General features: G+C 51.4%; 6 protein-coding genes and 1 non-coding gene across 9 annotated transcripts; 3 read left to right on the top strand and 4 right to left on the bottom strand.

The window, feature by feature from the left end:
• The first annotated feature begins 194 nt into the window (after window positions 1–194).
• Trnal-uaa (transfer RNA leucine (anticodon UAA)) lies at window positions 195–297 on the top strand. The gene is made up of 2 exons: window positions 195–231; window positions 252–297. It is a non-coding gene; the product is annotated as a tRNA-Leu (tRNA).
• Window positions 213–3,315, bottom strand: LOC136193097 (hormonally up-regulated neu tumor-associated kinase homolog A-like). Its single transcript, XM_065981890.1, has 7 exons — window positions 2,981–3,315; window positions 2,537–2,829; window positions 2,427–2,482; window positions 2,208–2,361; window positions 2,029–2,156; window positions 1,615–1,973; window positions 213–1,565 (listed from the first exon to the last, which is right to left on the bottom strand). The coding sequence occupies exons 1-7, from the start codon at window positions 3,230–3,232 to the stop codon at window positions 417–419; spliced, it is 2,391 nt and encodes a 796-aa protein (XP_065837962.1). The 5' UTR covers window positions 3,233–3,315; the 3' UTR covers window positions 213–416.
• Window positions 3,316–3,374: 59 nt separating this feature from the next.
• Window positions 3,375–7,177, bottom strand: LOC136193092 (serine/threonine-protein kinase Warts-like). Its single transcript, XM_065981885.1, has 2 exons — window positions 6,753–7,177; window positions 3,375–6,668 (listed from the first exon to the last, which is right to left on the bottom strand). Exons 1-2 carry the CDS (start codon window positions 7,122–7,124, stop codon window positions 3,582–3,584), a joined length of 3,459 nt encoding a protein of 1,152 aa, XP_065837957.1. The 5' UTR covers window positions 7,125–7,177; the 3' UTR covers window positions 3,375–3,581.
• A 340-nt stretch (window positions 7,178–7,517) lies between these two features.
• LOC136193116 (immunoglobulin-binding protein 1-like) lies at window positions 7,518–8,791 on the bottom strand. The gene has a single exon (XM_065981914.1). The coding sequence runs from the start codon at window positions 8,664–8,666 to the stop codon at window positions 7,632–7,634; it is 1,035 nt and encodes a 344-aa protein (XP_065837986.1). The 5' UTR covers window positions 8,667–8,791; the 3' UTR covers window positions 7,518–7,631.
• LOC136193101 (uncharacterized) lies at window positions 7,948–11,034 on the top strand. Of its 2 annotated transcripts, XM_065981896.1 has the most exons (7): window positions 7,961–8,686; window positions 8,741–9,217; window positions 9,268–9,455; window positions 9,507–9,811; window positions 9,860–9,987; window positions 10,035–10,203; window positions 10,256–11,034. In XM_065981896.1, the coding sequence occupies exons 2-7, from the start codon at window positions 8,983–8,985 to the stop codon at window positions 10,923–10,925; spliced, it is 1,695 nt and encodes a 564-aa protein (XP_065837968.1). In that variant the 5' UTR covers window positions 7,961–8,686; window positions 8,741–8,982; the 3' UTR covers window positions 10,926–11,034. The 2 variants fall into 2 exon arrangements, with proteins under 2 accessions (XP_065837967.1, XP_065837968.1); XM_065981895.1 differs by having other exon boundaries at window positions 7,948–9,217.
• LOC136193100 (uncharacterized) lies at window positions 10,865–13,261 on the bottom strand. The gene has a single exon (XM_065981894.1). It carries the CDS (start codon window positions 13,040–13,042, stop codon window positions 11,009–11,011), a length of 2,034 nt encoding a protein of 677 aa, XP_065837966.1. The 5' UTR covers window positions 13,043–13,261; the 3' UTR covers window positions 10,865–11,008.
• On the top strand, window positions 11,163–16,478 carry LOC136193105 (uncharacterized). Of its 2 annotated transcripts, none has more exons than XM_065981900.1 (7): window positions 11,163–11,746; window positions 11,797–13,955; window positions 14,254–14,310; window positions 14,366–14,659; window positions 14,721–14,776; window positions 14,842–15,683; window positions 15,737–16,478. In XM_065981900.1, the coding sequence occupies exons 3-7, from the start codon at window positions 14,298–14,300 to the stop codon at window positions 16,272–16,274; spliced, it is 1,743 nt and encodes a 580-aa protein (XP_065837972.1). In that variant the 5' UTR covers window positions 11,163–11,746; window positions 11,797–13,955; window positions 14,254–14,297; the 3' UTR covers window positions 16,275–16,478. The 2 variants fall into 2 exon arrangements, with proteins under 2 accessions (XP_065837972.1, XP_065837973.1); XM_065981901.1 differs by having other exon boundaries at window positions 14,214–14,310.
• The last annotated feature ends 351 nt before the right edge of the window (window positions 16,479–16,829 follow it).

The following is a 16,829-nucleotide window of genomic DNA, read 5'->3' as shown; positions in this document are numbered from 1 at the left end:
ATATCAAGTTGATTAGAGCGCACGTTAGGTTTAACTGTAAACAAGTCGCTTCTGGTCACTTTAGTGCAATAGGCTTTCTTTGTGGGCATCGGTTGGGCTAGTTCTGCATTGAACTCGTAGAAGTTCTGTATAGCAACAAGTACATGCGGTCGCGCACGTTCTAAAACGGTCGTTTGGGACTGAAATCGGTAAGTGTCAGGATGGCCGAGTGGTGAAGGCGGCAGATTTAAGTACGTTGTGTCCCGTATAATCTCTGCTCCACGAAAGTGGGCGTGGGTTCGAACCCCACTCCTGACAAAGTTTTTTTTTCTTATTTCATTACACTGGACTGAAGTGAGAAAAAAGTTTTGCTGTACACGTAACTAACTAACTAATACGGTGGGATGCACATTGCGACTAATAATAGAACAGATGCACTAAATCAATAAGTTACTTGCAAGACGTTCACACACGTCTGTGTACGCTTGTGAGTCACCTCCAGTCAAATGAGAAAATCGAATTGTGCTTTTCCCCGTTTTTAACGCTGAAACCTCGCACGTAAATATGACGCCGTTCCACCTAGCAACGACAGTATTTCCTTTCCTTTCAATGTCATCGACGTTATTCTCGGTCAATACGCGCATAATTTCGCCCATACTTTCATCGACCGATCGATCACTGTGTATCGTAGACATCCCGTTTTCATAAGTTTTCGAATGTTTCTTCGCCGAATTTCGCCGTCCCAGACGATTCGATTGCGACGCTATGGCGGGCAGAATTTCATTAGCCCCCATAGATTCGGTAAAAAACGGATTCGTTTTAACAACTCGATTAGCAACAGTGGCAGATCCAATTCTATTTGGGTTGTACTGACTAAGCGGATCTGCTGCCACGTCGTCGTCAAGCCTCGGCGACTCGGCGAGAGATCTGGGTCGCGAGCGCGACGGGTACGGCTTTTTTGATAGCATCAAACCCTCGTCGATCGGTGGCGGAAAATTATCGCTACTCGATCGACGATTATAATTGGTTGGCGTCGATGCCGGGGAGGAAAATTCGGGTATTGTACGTTCGTCAGGCGGCGACGACAATACGAAATTTCCTCCGCGACCATCTCCAAGGGAGACGGTTCTAGGCCGCGCCGTCATAATCGATCTCGATGGAGCGTGTTTTGTAAAAGAGGCGGGAGCGCTTATTTTTCGCATTTCGTCGTGGGTAGCAGCAGTAGGAATTTCCTCTGGGGAACGGTCGAGTGGCATTAGACAACCTTGGGCCGTGTTGACGCGTCGTAGCGGCGTGGATCGTTTCGTCGAGTTGGAACGCTCGCGAAATGAACCGGTATTTGAAGCAGGAGATATTCCGCCACCGCTCGTTTTTCTCACGTTTCCTTTGGGTGTAGTATTGAGAGACTTGGGAAAGAGTCCGGTGTCTTGAACAGGGGCCGCATGTCGGCTTGTACCAATAGGTACGGCGGGAGCCGACATGCGGCGATTCTGTGGAAAGACTAGATGCTTTTCCTCATGTGAAGGAGGAGTGTCGTTGAAAGGACGAGGCTGTTCACTCGTCCTTCGTTTCAGACTGGCACTTTTCTAAATACGAGACTTATTACTAGAAGGGGGGGTTACTCGATTCTACTACCTCTTGTTTACTGTGGTAGTCGTCTCGAGTCGGTCGTCGAAAACTCTCTCGAGTTTTCGGTCTCGTCTTGTTGTACGATTCGAGACGTTGCACCAATAAATAATAAATCGCCGACGTCTTGACGGCGCGATTCGTCGTGACGGCGCCGACGATTTCCGAATAGCACAAATCCATGTTCTCCGTCATGTGATGGAGAACGGATTCGTTGAGATTTTGATGCGATAAACGATTCGGATAGGGAAAGGAGACGAGCGGCTCGGCGCCGTCAGCCGTAATCCAACTATGTCGATAAACGTCTTGAAGACTAATTCGATGCTCTGGCCTGGGGTTGAGCAGTTTCAGCAATAAATCTCGACAACCTAAAAATAAATTAATTATTAATAATTAATTTTTAAAACACTGCCGGTTCGATACCTGGACTTATGTGATCGGGTATGGGATTCATTTTATTGTCGAGCATTTTTGCATGGAGAACCGATATGTTGAACGGTTCGACGGTGAACGGTAGAGAACCGGTTAGCATAGCGTACATATTCACACCACTAAAAGTGTACACATACATATTGAATTCTTTGCGATATGAAATTCCTTACATGCTCCAAACGTCAACTTCGGGACCGTAGTTTTTATGACCGAGCAACTCGGGTGCTGCGTAAGCGGGGGAACCACATTGCGTGTGACAGTAATCGTTTGGGTGAAACACTTCGGCGTTTATAGGCGATCCGAATATGTTGCTCAACCCAAAGTCTAAATAAATAAATAAATAAATAAATAATTAATTAATCAACGCGCCGGAGGGCTGAGTAGTGTACCGATTATTTTTATGTTCCTTCCCGCATCTAAGAGCAAATTCTCGACCTTTAAGTCCCTGGGGAAACGATGTAGAAAAGCGACTCATACAAACAGGGGTATATGTGCGAACCTGTGCACTATTCCCGCCTTGTGTAAATGATCGACGGCCGTTACGATCTGTCTCAATAGTCGTCGCGTCTCTTTTTCGTCTAAATGTTTGTTCGAACATATGTGCTCCATGAGTTCGCCGCCCGTGCACAGTTCGGTGACCAAATAGTAGTTGTTCCCCGTGTCCAAGACTTCGAGCAGTTGAATAACATTGGGATGACGAACCATTTGAAGGAGCTTCGCTTCGCGACGCAGATTCTTATAAACGTATTGATCCTCTCGCGCCTTTTGCTTGTCGATCACTTTGACGGCAACCTAAATGGAACAGAGATAGAGGGGGAAGACTAAATTATGCAAAGGGAGAGCCGCCTCATTGTTTTCGTGCGTGATATTTTTCGTAAGTGCGGAAAGATAGAGACAGAGCGTCGTGTTAATCCTAATCGTTCTACGTTCCCCTATAACGTACCTTTTCGCCTGTCGTAAAGTGCATGCCCTCCTTGACCTTAGCGAAGGCACCTTCGCCGAGCGTGCGACCAAGGAGATAATATCCGACTCGTTTCGAATGACTAAATCGGCCTATTTCTTCTCTCGTCACCGTGCAGACGGCGTGAGGAAGGGCCTCGACTGGGCCCCGCAACGGCGGCACGGACGACGGAGCGCCGGGGGCGGAGTCTCTTCGCGAGCTTGCCGTCAGCTCAGGCAGCTTGTCGGAGTTCATTGCAACAGGATTTGGGCGGTTCTTTCTCGCATTTTTCTCTCAATGGTGAATGGGATTGCCTAATGAGTGGCTTATATCAAAGTCGCCGCGCTCACGCGATGCGCATTCCTCCCCGCAGCGAACGGACCACGCTCGAATCTCGTGAGAGGAACCGTGACCTCCATATTTCGCTACTATATTAGACTAAATAACTCAAATATCGTAACTATTAAGCCTGTCATCTATGTAAAGTCCCAGTCACCCCTTCCCCCCCAAACAACAAAATAGTTACGTCAGAACTCCGCGTGAAAAAATTCGTAAAATTGAACTCAAATTAAACGATCCCTCTACTACAGTACTTCTTCTTTCTCTACACATAGATAACGGGCGCCGCCTTGACGGGGGATCCCTTACCATCATGGTAGAATCGTCGAAAGGTGAACTCATAGAAAGCGGGAGCCGTCGACAAATCGGGAACCCCCGCCATTTTCCCGCTCGCATCAACAACGGCGGCGGCCGCGGCGACCGCCGCTCCACCGCCGTCAGAAAACGTCGCAGGATCGTCGAAATTAGACGTGTCAGTCGCACTGGCGAGATGAGGAACGTAAGGCGCTTCCGTACTTCTCAACGGACCCCAATCGGTTTGATCGAAGACGGGATGAACGACGATGCCGTTCACGTCGAGCCGATTCGTCTGATGCGAGCAGAGACACCGAATCAAATCGACAACGTCGCCCGTCACGCCGAGATCGGTCGGAAAAAAAAGCGTTCTCTCCCAATTAATGATTTTTAGCTGAGTCTCGCGCGGCGTTGGCGACAAAAACGGCGGCTGACCGAAAACCATTTCGTAGAGAATCACGCCAACCGACCACCAATCGCACAACTGCGTATATCCGTCGCCGAGAAGAATCTCCGGCGCGATATAGTTCGGCGTTCCGACGACGGAATGCGCTTCGTTTCGTCGTTGCGCTTGGCGAAAGGCGCGTCGTTCGAGCGGCTTGGATAGATCGACGTTGTGCGTCTGTCGAAGCCATTCCCACGCGCCGGGCACCGGTTCCATGCTGTCCTGTCGTTGATGACCGGGCTTGTAGTATTTCGAGTCGTGCGTCCAATGGAAACCCGTGCATAAACCAAAGTCCGTTAATTTGATATGACCGTCGCGATCAATGAGGATGTTATCGGGTTTAATGTCGCGATGAATGAAGCCCATTTTGTGAACGGAATCGATTGCGAGAACGAGTTCAGCGATGTAGAATAGGGCCATGGGTTCGGTGAAACGACCAAGTTTGACGAGAAGACTCAGCATGTCGCCACCCGGTATATAATCCATAATAAAATACAAATTCACTTGATCTTGAAAGGAGAAGAAGAGCTTGACGACCCAATCGTTGTCCGCTTCGGCGAGAATGTCGCGTTCCGCTTTCACGTGGGCGACTTGATTTCGTTTGATTACCTCCGCTTTTTTCAGCGTTTTCATCGCGTACAATTCGCCGGTGTCGTTCTTTCGAACGAGCGACACTTCGGCGAAGCCGCCGCGACCGAGAACGTTGATGTGCGTGAATTGGGATCGGTCCATGCGCGCGCGTTTCAAGCGCAGATACATCGACTCTTTGTGGTAGAGAAGATTGAGCATTTGATCGCGCATTTCGTCGGATAAGTCCATCTGGGCCATGCGACGTTCCAAGCTCATTCGACGCTCTTCGCGTTCTTTGCGTCGTTTCACCACGTTCTCGATGTGCTGTTCCATGAAGAATTTATACGCTTCCGGCGCGACAATTGCGCCCTTGTACGGGCGAGCGTCTTCTTCCTCTTCTAAGACGCTCGGACTTGGACTATCGCGTTCCATGAACCTTGGCTTTGTTCTTCGACCCGGGTACTTTTGCTGTGACGGCACTGGTGCCGCCGCCGCCGCCGCTGCCGCATCTCCCTCAGCAATGACTGGCATTCGATTCACGTCATCTATGATTGGATCATAGGGAGGCGGTTCAGCTTGAGGAGGAGGAGCGACAACCGCGTAGTCGTGATGCGTTGCAACAATAGGCCCAGGACTGGGCCCAGGACGAATGTAATAGTCTATAGCGAGAGGCTGCTGTTGAATGGGTGTCGTACGTTGCGTCGTCAAAGGATCCTTATAAGCGGGCGGCGTCGATTTGGGATTATGATAAGGCGGCGGATGAGTAGCGGCATCTAGACCTGCATTCGGAGTCGGTCCTCGACTTCCCGCTGCAGATCGAGCGCTGTTGCTACGCGACACTCCCGCAACATTTCCGGGTGAACTTGGCCGAGACGATTGACGCGGAGTTTGCCGACCGCCGGCGCCGTCCCCACTTTGATAATCTTGATAGGGAACCATCTGCGGCGTTCGTCTCGCGGCGGCGGAGGCCGGGTTACGCTCCGGCGGCAAAGTCATCGGCGAGTGCATGACGACGGGATTGAAAGCGAGGGCAAAATACGGCGGCGGATCGGCGGGACTCTGAGCGACGGGCGTCGACGAACCAGGAGCAAGATGAAGTCGCATTGGATTAGGCGACGCCGTGGATCGACTCTGATCCGTCGTCGCCACCGCCGCCGCCGCCGTCGGCAAAGCGTCGCCGCCACCCAAATACGACGGCGGTGGCGGCGGCGGATACATTTGACGAATTCGACGATTAGCCCCGCCCCCGCCGCCGCCGTTTCCGACGGCAACAGGCGGCGATCCACCTCGCGTCGAACGAAGACTTTCTCGTCGACCCAACTGAGACGTCGGCGTGACGGCACCCCCGTTGCCCTCCGTACGAAAACTTCCATTTCGACTCACGCGTCGCGCTCTCGCTTCGAATGCGGCCGTTGGCGTTTGAGATCCGCCAGCTGATCGAACACTCATATATCCGCTTCGTCCGCCGCCCAGTTCTGACGTCGGCGTCATAACACCAGCCGAGCGGATGCTCTCGTTTCGACGAACGCGCGTTTCGCGCGGCGATTCGCCGGCGAAATAAGCGCGCATGCTTTCCGATCGACGCACGGCGGGGATTGGTCGATTCGGTTCAGGTGACCCTTGAGCCGATTGTCCCGTCTGCTGCCACGATCGTTTGCTCTCCGATGAACGCGGCGATTCCGAAAGACGGTCGAGAGGGGGACCGTATTCTTCCGGATTCGTCGCCGCGTTCATCGCGCGATGAGCGTTCCGGAGCATTTGCCGTCCTTCGCGAGGCGAAATCGTCGGTTCGCCGCCCCCGCCGCGCGATAAAAACACGTCGAAATTACTCGGCGACGTCGGTCGACTCGAATCGTCGTTCGTATCGACGGGAAAGCCGCTATCCGAACTGCGCACGCTAAAGCGATGTTGCTGCTGCTGCTGCTGTGGCATTCCAACGCTCTGACGTTCTTCGATGGCCCATTCCGGCGGCGGCCACAGCGTGGGCGGGCAGATACCTTTCCTTTCGAGATCAGCGACAAGATCGGAGACCATCATTTCGTACTGTAAGAAAAATAAAAGGATCGTTTTTCGTTTACTTGGGGGAGGGGAGGGGGGGGGGGGGGGGGGACCCCGGAGGCAACCTACCATCATCGCTCGTTCGTCATCGATTTCTTGTACACACGCGTTCAATTCCCGTCTCATGCGATCGTATCTCGTTTCGGAGTTAGCGGCGGCGACTCCTCGCATCGTCGGCGTCGCGGACGCTTGTCGAAGCGCAATCATCGGCGAATTTCCGGCCGAATTGCTTGTCGTCGTTCGAAATATGGGCGCCGATTCGCGTCCCCCCGACGTCGTCCATCGTGTCGGTGGTTCGCGTACTCCTTGAAGCATTGGCGCGCGTTGATGAGGATGAGGATAACGATGCGTTGTCGCCGTCGCTTGCGCGTCGTCTCCTTCTCCTCCTTCTCTACGATCGATATCGGTTCTGTCGACGTTCTCGTCGGCGACGCGTCGCATTCAGGACTGAATGAACTACCGTGCCGCCGCGGGCGAAATGGAAAGCGAGCGTCCGGAGTATCCCGTCTCGAGAAATGAACTAAGGGGCGAGGGCGTGGCTTACCTCAGGAATGCACTCTCGTGTCCGATAACGGAAGAGATGTTGACAAATGGACTAATTAGTCGACGACGTTCATTGGCCGATCGCTAATACGCAAAGGTGGCCGGCTCGACGATTCGAAGAAACGACTACGCGTACATGAAAGCGCGGAGACTCCTCCAACGTTTTCGACTTTGCATCCGCTTTGCGAACGAGGGGCGCGTCCGCGCGGGGCGTGGTCAGCCTCGAGCGGTTTTCGGTAAACAGGATGCTTGGGATTCGTTGCCACCCGTGAAAGGCGAGTACACATGCAGTTTGGTGGGTTGGAATGCAGAGCACCATTCAAAAAATCCCAATGCCATGCATATTCTCGCCCATTCTCCCCCCTAATAGCATCAACTTATAACATCATCGATCAATTCGATTCCCTAGAGTCTATTCTGTCTATTTCCCCAGCCTCGTCTGTGCGTGTCTTTGAATTCGTCCCATTCTCGTGCACTTTGAACTTTAGCTTCGTCATCATCTGACTCCTCCTTCTCCTCCTCCTCCTTTTCCTTCTCAGGACCCTGACCACCCTGAGCCACTTTCCCCCCGTATTCTTTCTCGTAGAATTCCTCTACAGTCATCGTGGGTAGACTCGGATATCCTGCACCAAATACCTTTGCCCTCACATCTTTCCGTGACAGAATCAAGACGGGTCCGTGACGTGTTCTCTCTTCCTTTTCCGCTACACTTCCACCTTGTCGACGCCTCTCATCGTCTCTTATTTCGCCATAGCGCATTCTTTCGCGATGTTCCAATAGACCCATTTCCTGTCTTATGCTCTTGATTTCGTCAATTGCCCACTCGACGTCATCTTGGATTCTTAGCATGAAATAGCGTCGTTCCGTCTCTTCGTAGTCATCTCCTAATCGTTTCTTAAGCGTCTCATCCATCTGCGCAAGCAACTCCTTCCTCTCCTTCATCTTTTGATATCTCTCAATCTTCGCCTGTCGATCCAGAGACAATTGACTCAGATCAGGTCGAATCAACGAAGAAGCAGAAGCCACCTGATTCCCAGACTCGCCTTCCAAATCCAGGATGCTTCGGTCTGTTAGCCGAAATCCATAATCACGACAACGATGCAAAAAATCCATAACGTACGCTCGCGTCTTTCTCAGAACGTCGAGTCGATTTTCGACGCCCATTCGTTTCGATTCCAACGCGCCGAGTAGGCAGGGAAGTAGTAAATATCTCAACGATGTCGTACTGATCTCCGACGCGTCTTCGTTGTCGCTGAATAGAGCTAAATCGTTGACCATGCGCGTCGCACGTTCGAGGTACCCGATTGCGGCCCCTACTTTGTCCTGGCACGCTTTGTCTGACGAGGAGCCGTCGAACGACTGGACTTCGTCGTATAGACGCAATCCCGCGTCGAAATAGTCCTTCAAAGTCCATTCGGTAGCGTCGCCATTTGACGTCATTATTCTACAGCACGCTAAAAGTAGACAACAACCACGCCGACGTAAAAAAATGAATGCTTCTATCGCTTCTCTAGTCGTTCTTCTGACTCTCGGTTGTCCTGCTTCTGCAATCGACTTGGAGCCAGGCGATACGGCGCCTCCCTTCGTACTCCAAACTCTGACCGGACCCCTGAGGTACCTTCTAACGGAAGGAAACGTGCCCATCGTCTTCTTCGCACTCGACAATCGCTCCGCATTCGCCGAATGCCTGTGGACGAAAAACGAGAGCGTCGATCATCTAATAGAAAACTCCACAAGCGACGTCCATTACATCTTCATGTCCTTTTCGGAGAACAACGCCGCGAACGAAGTCGCGTGGATGAAAGGGAGACTGCAAAGTCGACTCGACGCATTGGGACTCGAAGGAGACGGCGAACGAATTCTCAGTCATTCTCACTTTGTCACTACACCGGCAAATGAAACGAATTCGTGGATTTCGTGGATATTGAGCAACTGGACGTGTGCGGATCACGGTTGTGGAATTAATCAAATTCAGGTTCATGCAGAAAAGGGTATGACGCATAAAATATATTTTTGATTATGCTATCTATTGGGGTTCTAGGTGAATTTTTTTCTTCGATGCGAAGACTGGATGCTCGCTACGATTGGATCTTTGAACGATACGTCGACGGTTCTACGTTTCCGTTGGTTGATTTCAAGGATGGCTGTAGCCCGATCGCTGAGATACATACTGGTCACGTGGCTCTGGTTTCCAGAGAGGGCCCCCTCAACTGCACCTATGCAACCAAAGTAAGAAACTAGTTCCTTAATTAATTAATTAATCATATTTTATTTATTTAGTTTATTAATGCTTTCAAATCGAATTTCTCTGGCGTTGTTGTTTACTCGACTCCCAATGATCCTTTGGTTGACATGAATTGTGTGGGAGACGAGTGCAATAGTCTTCTTCCCATTCGAGGTACAATGATCTCTTACGTCGATGGCACGGCTTTGTTACAGGCGCTCACCGCCGGCTCGGTCAATTTAACATTTCAAACCGTCCAATCACCCGCTTTTTATTTTGGGATCGACGGTCAGGGAAAAGTGCAGCAAACGGGATGGCTTCTTTATCCATCCTTTTTCTTCCTTATATGGCAATCACAATGGTAAGCAACACACATCAAGAAAAAGGATATATAATTATCATCTATTAGGTATGATTATTGGACTGAGTTGCTTCGAAAACTTAACCGTCCTGCTGACGTTCTTCCTGTTCTGGATTATGCTAAGATGCAGGGGAACTATGGAGCCAGTGCCGTCATTAAAGTCCCTCCAATGAAAGGCAAATCTATACATACACATATCTTTTCTATTAGAGGTTTTATTTAGAATTGCTTCGCTATGGTCTCGTTGAACTTGATATGAACTTATCGTGTCCTGGCTTGCGAGACAATTCCTGCGCCATCTGGGATCACACAGTTCAGTTATTTATCTGCTGCAATCCAATGGGCAACTACTGCGGCCAAGAACTCGGACGCTGGATCACACCATTTCGCAGGTAAAAAATAAACAAGTCACCCTTCTCAATAACTACATCCCCCTCCCTATAGACGCATTGGACGTTGGTTAACCGATGTGACGCCTCTCCTGCCCTTCTTCGACGCGCCTACGTGCAACTTGACAATGAAAACCGTTCCCTGGGCCCTGCCGTGGTACCCCTCTCTCAACATACGTCTATCCAAGCGCGACAACTCCGACAGTCCCATTCGCGTTCCATACAAAGTCATACCCCTATTCAAGGGCGGTCAGACGACGTTTAATCAATCCTACAACGCCAATTTTCCCCCCGTTCTTTTCACCATCGACGATGACGTCATCGAAGTCGTTCTCGAAGCGGTCATCACCGGCCACGGAAGCGACAATCACAACTGCGGCGAATTTTGCGTGACGTCACATCGTTTCACCGTCAATAATCGATACGCGAACGTGCGCACGTTCACCAATCCGACGAATCCGCTCGGTTGCGCCGATCGCGTGCCGGAAGGCGTCGAACCGAATGAACACGGCACGTGGCTCTACGGACGCGACGGCTGGTGCGACGGCCAAGAAGTCGATCCGTGGATTGTTGATATAACGGATCAGGTAAACATAGGCGGCGGAATCAATCGTATAACATACGTCGGGTTGTTTGACGGGAAAACTCCAAATCCAACGGGCAATCCTGGCTACATCATCATGTACTCCAACATCGTTCTCTACAAAAGGATGATACTTGACTGATAAAAAACACACAGAGACACAAACAACCAGTGGGTAGTCTATTATAGGATAGTTTAGTGTTTTCTCTCTTTTCCCTTCTCTTCTCAAAATTCAGTGATCTTCGGCGGTGCCGGCGTCGTTTCTTCGGCGTGGACTTCCCGTCGACGCATGAAGGCGGCCAAGAGCTCGGGACCGGCGCCGGCGAATTGGCGCTCAAGCGACGTCTTTCGTCGAACGTCAGGCGAATCGGGCAACTCCGGAACGCCGAACCACGCGGCGCCAGCCATGTGAAGAAGATCGTTACGTCGACGCTTAAACTCGCTTAGACTTTGACCCAGTTCGGAGCTCACCCACGTGTTCGACGACGACGACGACGACAACGACGTCGTTTTCTGTTGCTTGCTTGCCAGTCGCCGCTCCAGTTCCATGATTTGCGGACTCACTTGTCCGCTGTCGCAAATCGCCATCTTTTCAGCGAGTTTCGACGTCAGCTTGTCGTCGTACGATACCGTTTCCCCCCCGTCGCCCTTTTTCGCTCTCTTGCGTCGAGCGAGTGTATTGAGAAAGAGCGTCGCCAAGCCGCGTCGTTTCGACAGCGTGTGCTTGCATCGACGTTGGTAGAAATTATTCGCGATGGCGCGACACTCGTCCAATCGACCGGCCTCGTGGAGTTGAGTCATTTCGTCGAGTAGGCCGGCGTCTTCGCTCATTTCAGCGTCCTGCAAAATAACCGATTGCAACGTGGCGAGAAGCTGCTTCATCGTCACAAGAGCGGCGCGATTCGATTGCAGCACCGACGATCCCCCGTCGGACTTTGACACGGCGACGGACGCCGAACGCGGGTACGGACCACTCTGCTCCTTATTGTCGCACATTCGATGCATTCGTATAGCCGCATTGCGGATGAGATCGGCGGCGAGATGACTCAGCACCGTTTCGTTGACGACGGATCCTTGCGGCACGGGAATCGGCGACGGTATGAGTCGATTGGCTACGACGGCGACTGACGTTTGAACGCCATCCGCCGCGACGACGTTTAGGTGAACGTCCTTTTTAAGGACATGAAGCCGATTTGTGACGGCGTCTCGATAGGACAATTGGAGCGTCGCGGCGTGCCGTTTGCCGCGCATCTCGCCGGGCACGGTCATCGTCAGGGCAACCAATTTGTGATAGACAGTGCCGGCAAAGACGTCGCCAAATCGAACGGAACTTCGTCGAACGCGAAGCGAAGGACTGTGACCGCCGCCCCCGCCACCGGTGACGTCATCATCACCAGAAAACGTGATTTCTTCCATGCCATGTAAAATAATTCCGCCGCCGCCCCCGCCTTCTTCGGAACTGGCGCTGCCACGTGCTGTCGCTGACGTCGTCGTCGTCGGAAGACAGCTGACCTGCGCGTCGATTGCGCGCAAGTGCGCAAACATGGTCAACCACTCCTGTATCGCGGCGACGAGCTCGAACGTGTCGCCGCCGCGCACGTACGCGTATTCGCCGCCGCCGACGTCGGCGACGCGACGTAGAAGCGTCGAATTGTGCTCGTGACCGAGGCCCATCGTATAGACAGCCAAATGACATCCCGTCGTGCGAATCGCCTCCAATTCGTCGCGCACGTCCGCCAAAATCGCATCGGGATCGACTTTCCCGGCGCTCGCCAAGCCATCGGTCATGAGAAGCACGAAGGAGAATTTGCTATTACCGCTTTTCACCTGCTGCAAACCGGCCATAAGACCACCGTGCAAATTCGTCATTCCACTCGTTCTCATGCGTCGAATCCCGTCGATGATTCGCTCGCGTCGCGACGGCGTCATTCGACCGAGACCCTCGCTGGCGCACTGCAATCGCGCGGCGAAACCGAACGTAACGAGCGCGAAATCGTCCATATCGCTAACGACGCTCGTCGCTTCGATCGCCGATACGAGACCGTCCTTGAGCAAAGGCAAATGCTCGGCCATCGACGAACTGACGTCGAGTACGGGAACGACTTGAACGGGAACGCGCATCGTCGCTTCGGGTACGAGTAAGTCGAGACCGACGAGAAATTGACCGACGATCGATCGATTCGCGCCGACGCAAACGTCGTTCGTCTGAAGATGAACGTCGAGATCGAGTTTCGCTTCGTCGTCGCCGCCGTTCATCATCGTTCCGATTCGAAATCGCGGAGGAAGTGTTGTCTCTGACGTACGCCGCTTCTTTATGCCTAAGTCCGATGAGATAATAGGGCGCGGAATGCCGACGCGAAGGGTTTCGGGGCGACCGATCGTTGAGGGGGTGGTTTTTTTTCGTGGGGAGGTCACACACGCCGCTACCACGCCTTATTTTCGCCACACACGCACACTATTCTTTCGAATACTGTAGTGGGGTGCTGTAGTGATCGCTTCCCATGACGTCAGAACGTATGACGTGATCGCAGAGCTATCGTTTTTGAAATGACGAAATGACGAAATAGTCGAGTCGAACAATCGATGGGTCTCCCCACGCGAGAGTGCGTGCGATCGTCTTACCATCCCACGTTCTTTTCCCGCGCGTTCTTCATTGATGACCAGAACGTAACCAATACTCAACAACAACAACACTTTATTTTCCTTCAACCGAGCTTTCAACCCAAGACACCAATTTCGAATTCCACGAACTGAGAGTAGAAATTTTTAATTGATTTATTTATTAAGCGTGCCGTCCGTCAGCCGTTTTGCTCTCATTCCATGCGAATCTTTTCCTTATTTACAAATTCGTCTGTCTGTTGTTGCTGGAGTGCACGACTCGCTTCGATCTCTTCTCCGAGGTGCCCTCGTCCGACTGCGGAGCACATCTGTAAATTTTGTTATTTTTTCCGCAAGAGCTTTTGCCCTTTCCTTTCCGTTTGCGCGGCATTTTTGGGCGACAACTTTTTTTTATTTTAGCGCGCTGTAGGTAGAGAACCGACGAGTAACGTGCGCCACACAACGCATTCGATCGCTCGCTCGCTCGCCGCCGCTTGTTCTTCTCTTTGAATCAATCTTCTCGACGTTTCTCTGGCGTTCGAGACGGTTGAACAGTGGCTGATTGCTTCTACCGGTAAGGATGGGGACGTTGTTTGCGTCTTCAAACGGTGGATTTCCTTCGATTTACCGCTGCGCGCTTTTTGTTACGACCCGAAGACGTATAGCACGCGCCGATCTCGTTCGATTAGCCGGAATAAAAGAGCGAGATCGGCGAAAGGCAGCAATTTGGAGAGAGGGGGCCCAGCACGTGTGCGAAAGTGTGAAATCCAGGCCTCTCGCAGCTCTAGGCGAATTCCTTTCACGTTGTCCTCTACCTACTTCTCCCTTGCAGCGCTTGAAGCTGGTGGAACTAACGAAGAATTTCCGTGTAGATATCCGAATATCTCGACAGCTATTTTCTCACGTGACGCGAAGAATGGCCGCACGCAGTATGTTTTGACGCACTGTCACGACGCCATTGATTTTCTCACCCTCTCGCTTTAGAAGTTGCAACTACGCCGCGCGTTTACGCAACCGCAAAAGCGCCTATTGGCGAACTCCATTGCGATATAAGGGGTGAAGGCTGGTCTCCATCGTTCGACTGGCAGGAGAAATATGTCGACTATTCGCCAGACGAGGAGCAGAAGACGTGGATAGTGTCTAACCAAGATCTGCTTTCGGTTTTGCGTCAAGATCCTCTAAAAACTGGTCGATACCACTGCAATGTCACATTTGAAATGGAGTACGAGGGCGAGACTACGAAATTGTGTAGTCAATCAGAACCGCTTGACGTTTTTGGTAAGAGGAGGAAAAGGTGGTTGTCTGAGGACTGTCTTTCACTTTGATGTTACTTCTATAGAACACACTGTTGATGAAGTTACCGGACAGCCGCAGAAAAAGCGAAAGACTCATTCGGTCAGTTTTAATAAGTGAAAGCTGTTCTAGATCAGGATTCAACTTTCTTGCCTTTCCTACCTTAGAAAAATGATATCTCAGCTCGTGCGAAAATAGGTGCAGAATGCGTCAAGGTGTACGATGAGTATGCACAGCTCGACCTGACAACGCCAACACTGTGCCACGCATTCTTCTCGGCGGGGTCAGTCCTGAGAAATGACGACGTTGATTGGGAGAAGATGAAAAGTCCTGCCGAAAAGCTGATTTACGCCGATTTGTCCGACGGCCTCAAATTGGTTGAAAAAAGTGCAGAAGAGGAGCTCATGCAGCCGATCATTAATGAAATCCTCTCGGAAGTGCTGGGAGAAGAAAACCGGTTCTGTGACGACGAGGAAGTCAAGGACTGTTTTGGTAATCAGCGTCCGAACGGGGTAGTCCTCAGCAGCGGGACTCCTCACACGAGGGCTCTTCTCATTGAAAAATTCAAGCGTCCCGAAAGCGCCGGAGATCCCCTTGTTCAACTACTGCTCTATATGCGTGAGCTGGGGAAAAAGACGGACAATGAACACTCTGATCCGGCATCAAGGGCTTACCCTCTATTGCTATTAGAAATGAGGGGCAAGTCTGCCAAATTGCACGCTGCCATTCGGATGCTCGGCGAAAATGAAAAGATGGTCATTCACCATTGCCTACTAGCTCGAGCCGAGTTCATTCCTGGTCGAAAGAAGCAGTGCGCCATGTTCCTGCTGGGACTTGAACGCGGCGTCAAGGAGCTGAATGAGTTTTGGAAAAATGGGGCCGAATGCATGAGATGTGAGTCGGATCGCATTTTGCCTTGCGATTGCTTTGCAAAACTTCTGGACAATTCCGGTCGTCTTCACTTCACTCGACACGTGAAGGGAGACGTCTTTGAAGCGACTGTGAGCAGGTGAGTGTCATTTTGCACTTTTTCTTTTCTTTGATCACTCTATTGTGCTTTAGCGGCGACGGATTAGATCTAGCTCACATTGTCAAGTTTTCGACGGGCCAATACGGCCAGGAGGCGCATGAGCGCTGCGCAGAAAAGGGAATGGCGCCCAAGTTGTACAAAAGCGTCCACTTGCCATTATTCCTCTCTCTCTGGGTAGTCATGATGGAGAAATTGGAGGGTTACATCCGTTTGGATGATGCCCTTCTCTCCAACCTGTCCGCTGCTCAGACAAAGAAGATCAAGGAAAAGATGAAGGAGGCGCTCGACGTGCTGCACGGGGGCGAGAGCGACACGCGTCTCGCTCATGGAGATTTTCGTTCTGCGAATGTGCTCGTCTCCATGCAAGAGGGAAGCGACGACGTCCAGGTTCGCATCATCGATTTCGACTGGTCGGGAGAAGAAGGGCGCGCCTTCTATCCAAATGTCAACGTCACGCTGAATTGGCCAGAAGGAGTTGAATGCGGATCGCCTCTCAAGGTCGAGCACGACTGGCATCTCTATCGCGCCCACTGTCATGATCTTGACTGGGTGGCGCGTCAAGAGTCTTAGGTTGAGCGTGACACCACGGACTAGCTTTCCGTTTGTTTTGAGGCTGCCGTGTGTGTTTGCGTTAGGGGAGGGGGGGACTTGATTTGCAGGACAGCAGTGCCATGAGGTTATTAATAGGCTGAGGAATGCCGACGCGAAGGGTTTTTCGGGTTAGGGTTGATCATAGATAGAGGGGGTTGTTTTTTCATGGAGAGATCACACGCATTTTTTGCCACACGCGCGCACACGCACAGGATTACATGTATTGTCTAAATAGCGACGAACTGAGAGCAGAAATTTTTCTTAATTAATTTATTTTACTAGGCGTGCCGTCCGTCAGCCGTTTTGCTCTCATTCCATGCGAATCTTTTCCTTATTTATGCCTGTCTGTTGTTGCTGGAGTGCACGACTCGCTTCGATCTCTTCTCCGAGGTGCCCTCGTCCGACTGCAGAGCACATCTGTAAATTTCGTTATTTTTCCACAAGAGCTTTTTGCCTTTTCTTTCCGTTTGCGCGGCATTTTTGTCGCATTTTTGTGCGACAACATTTTACTTTAGCGCGCTGTAGCTAGGGGCT

Source organism: Oscarella lobularis, chromosome 11 (genome assembly GCF_947507565.1).
Source record: "Oscarella lobularis chromosome 11, ooOscLobu1.1, whole genome shotgun sequence".
Taxonomy (NCBI): Eukaryota; Metazoa; Porifera; class Homoscleromorpha; order Homosclerophorida; family Oscarellidae; genus Oscarella; species Oscarella lobularis.
The sequence above is the reverse complement of the archived record's forward strand: the minus strand, read 5'-3'. Positions and strand labels throughout refer to the sequence as shown.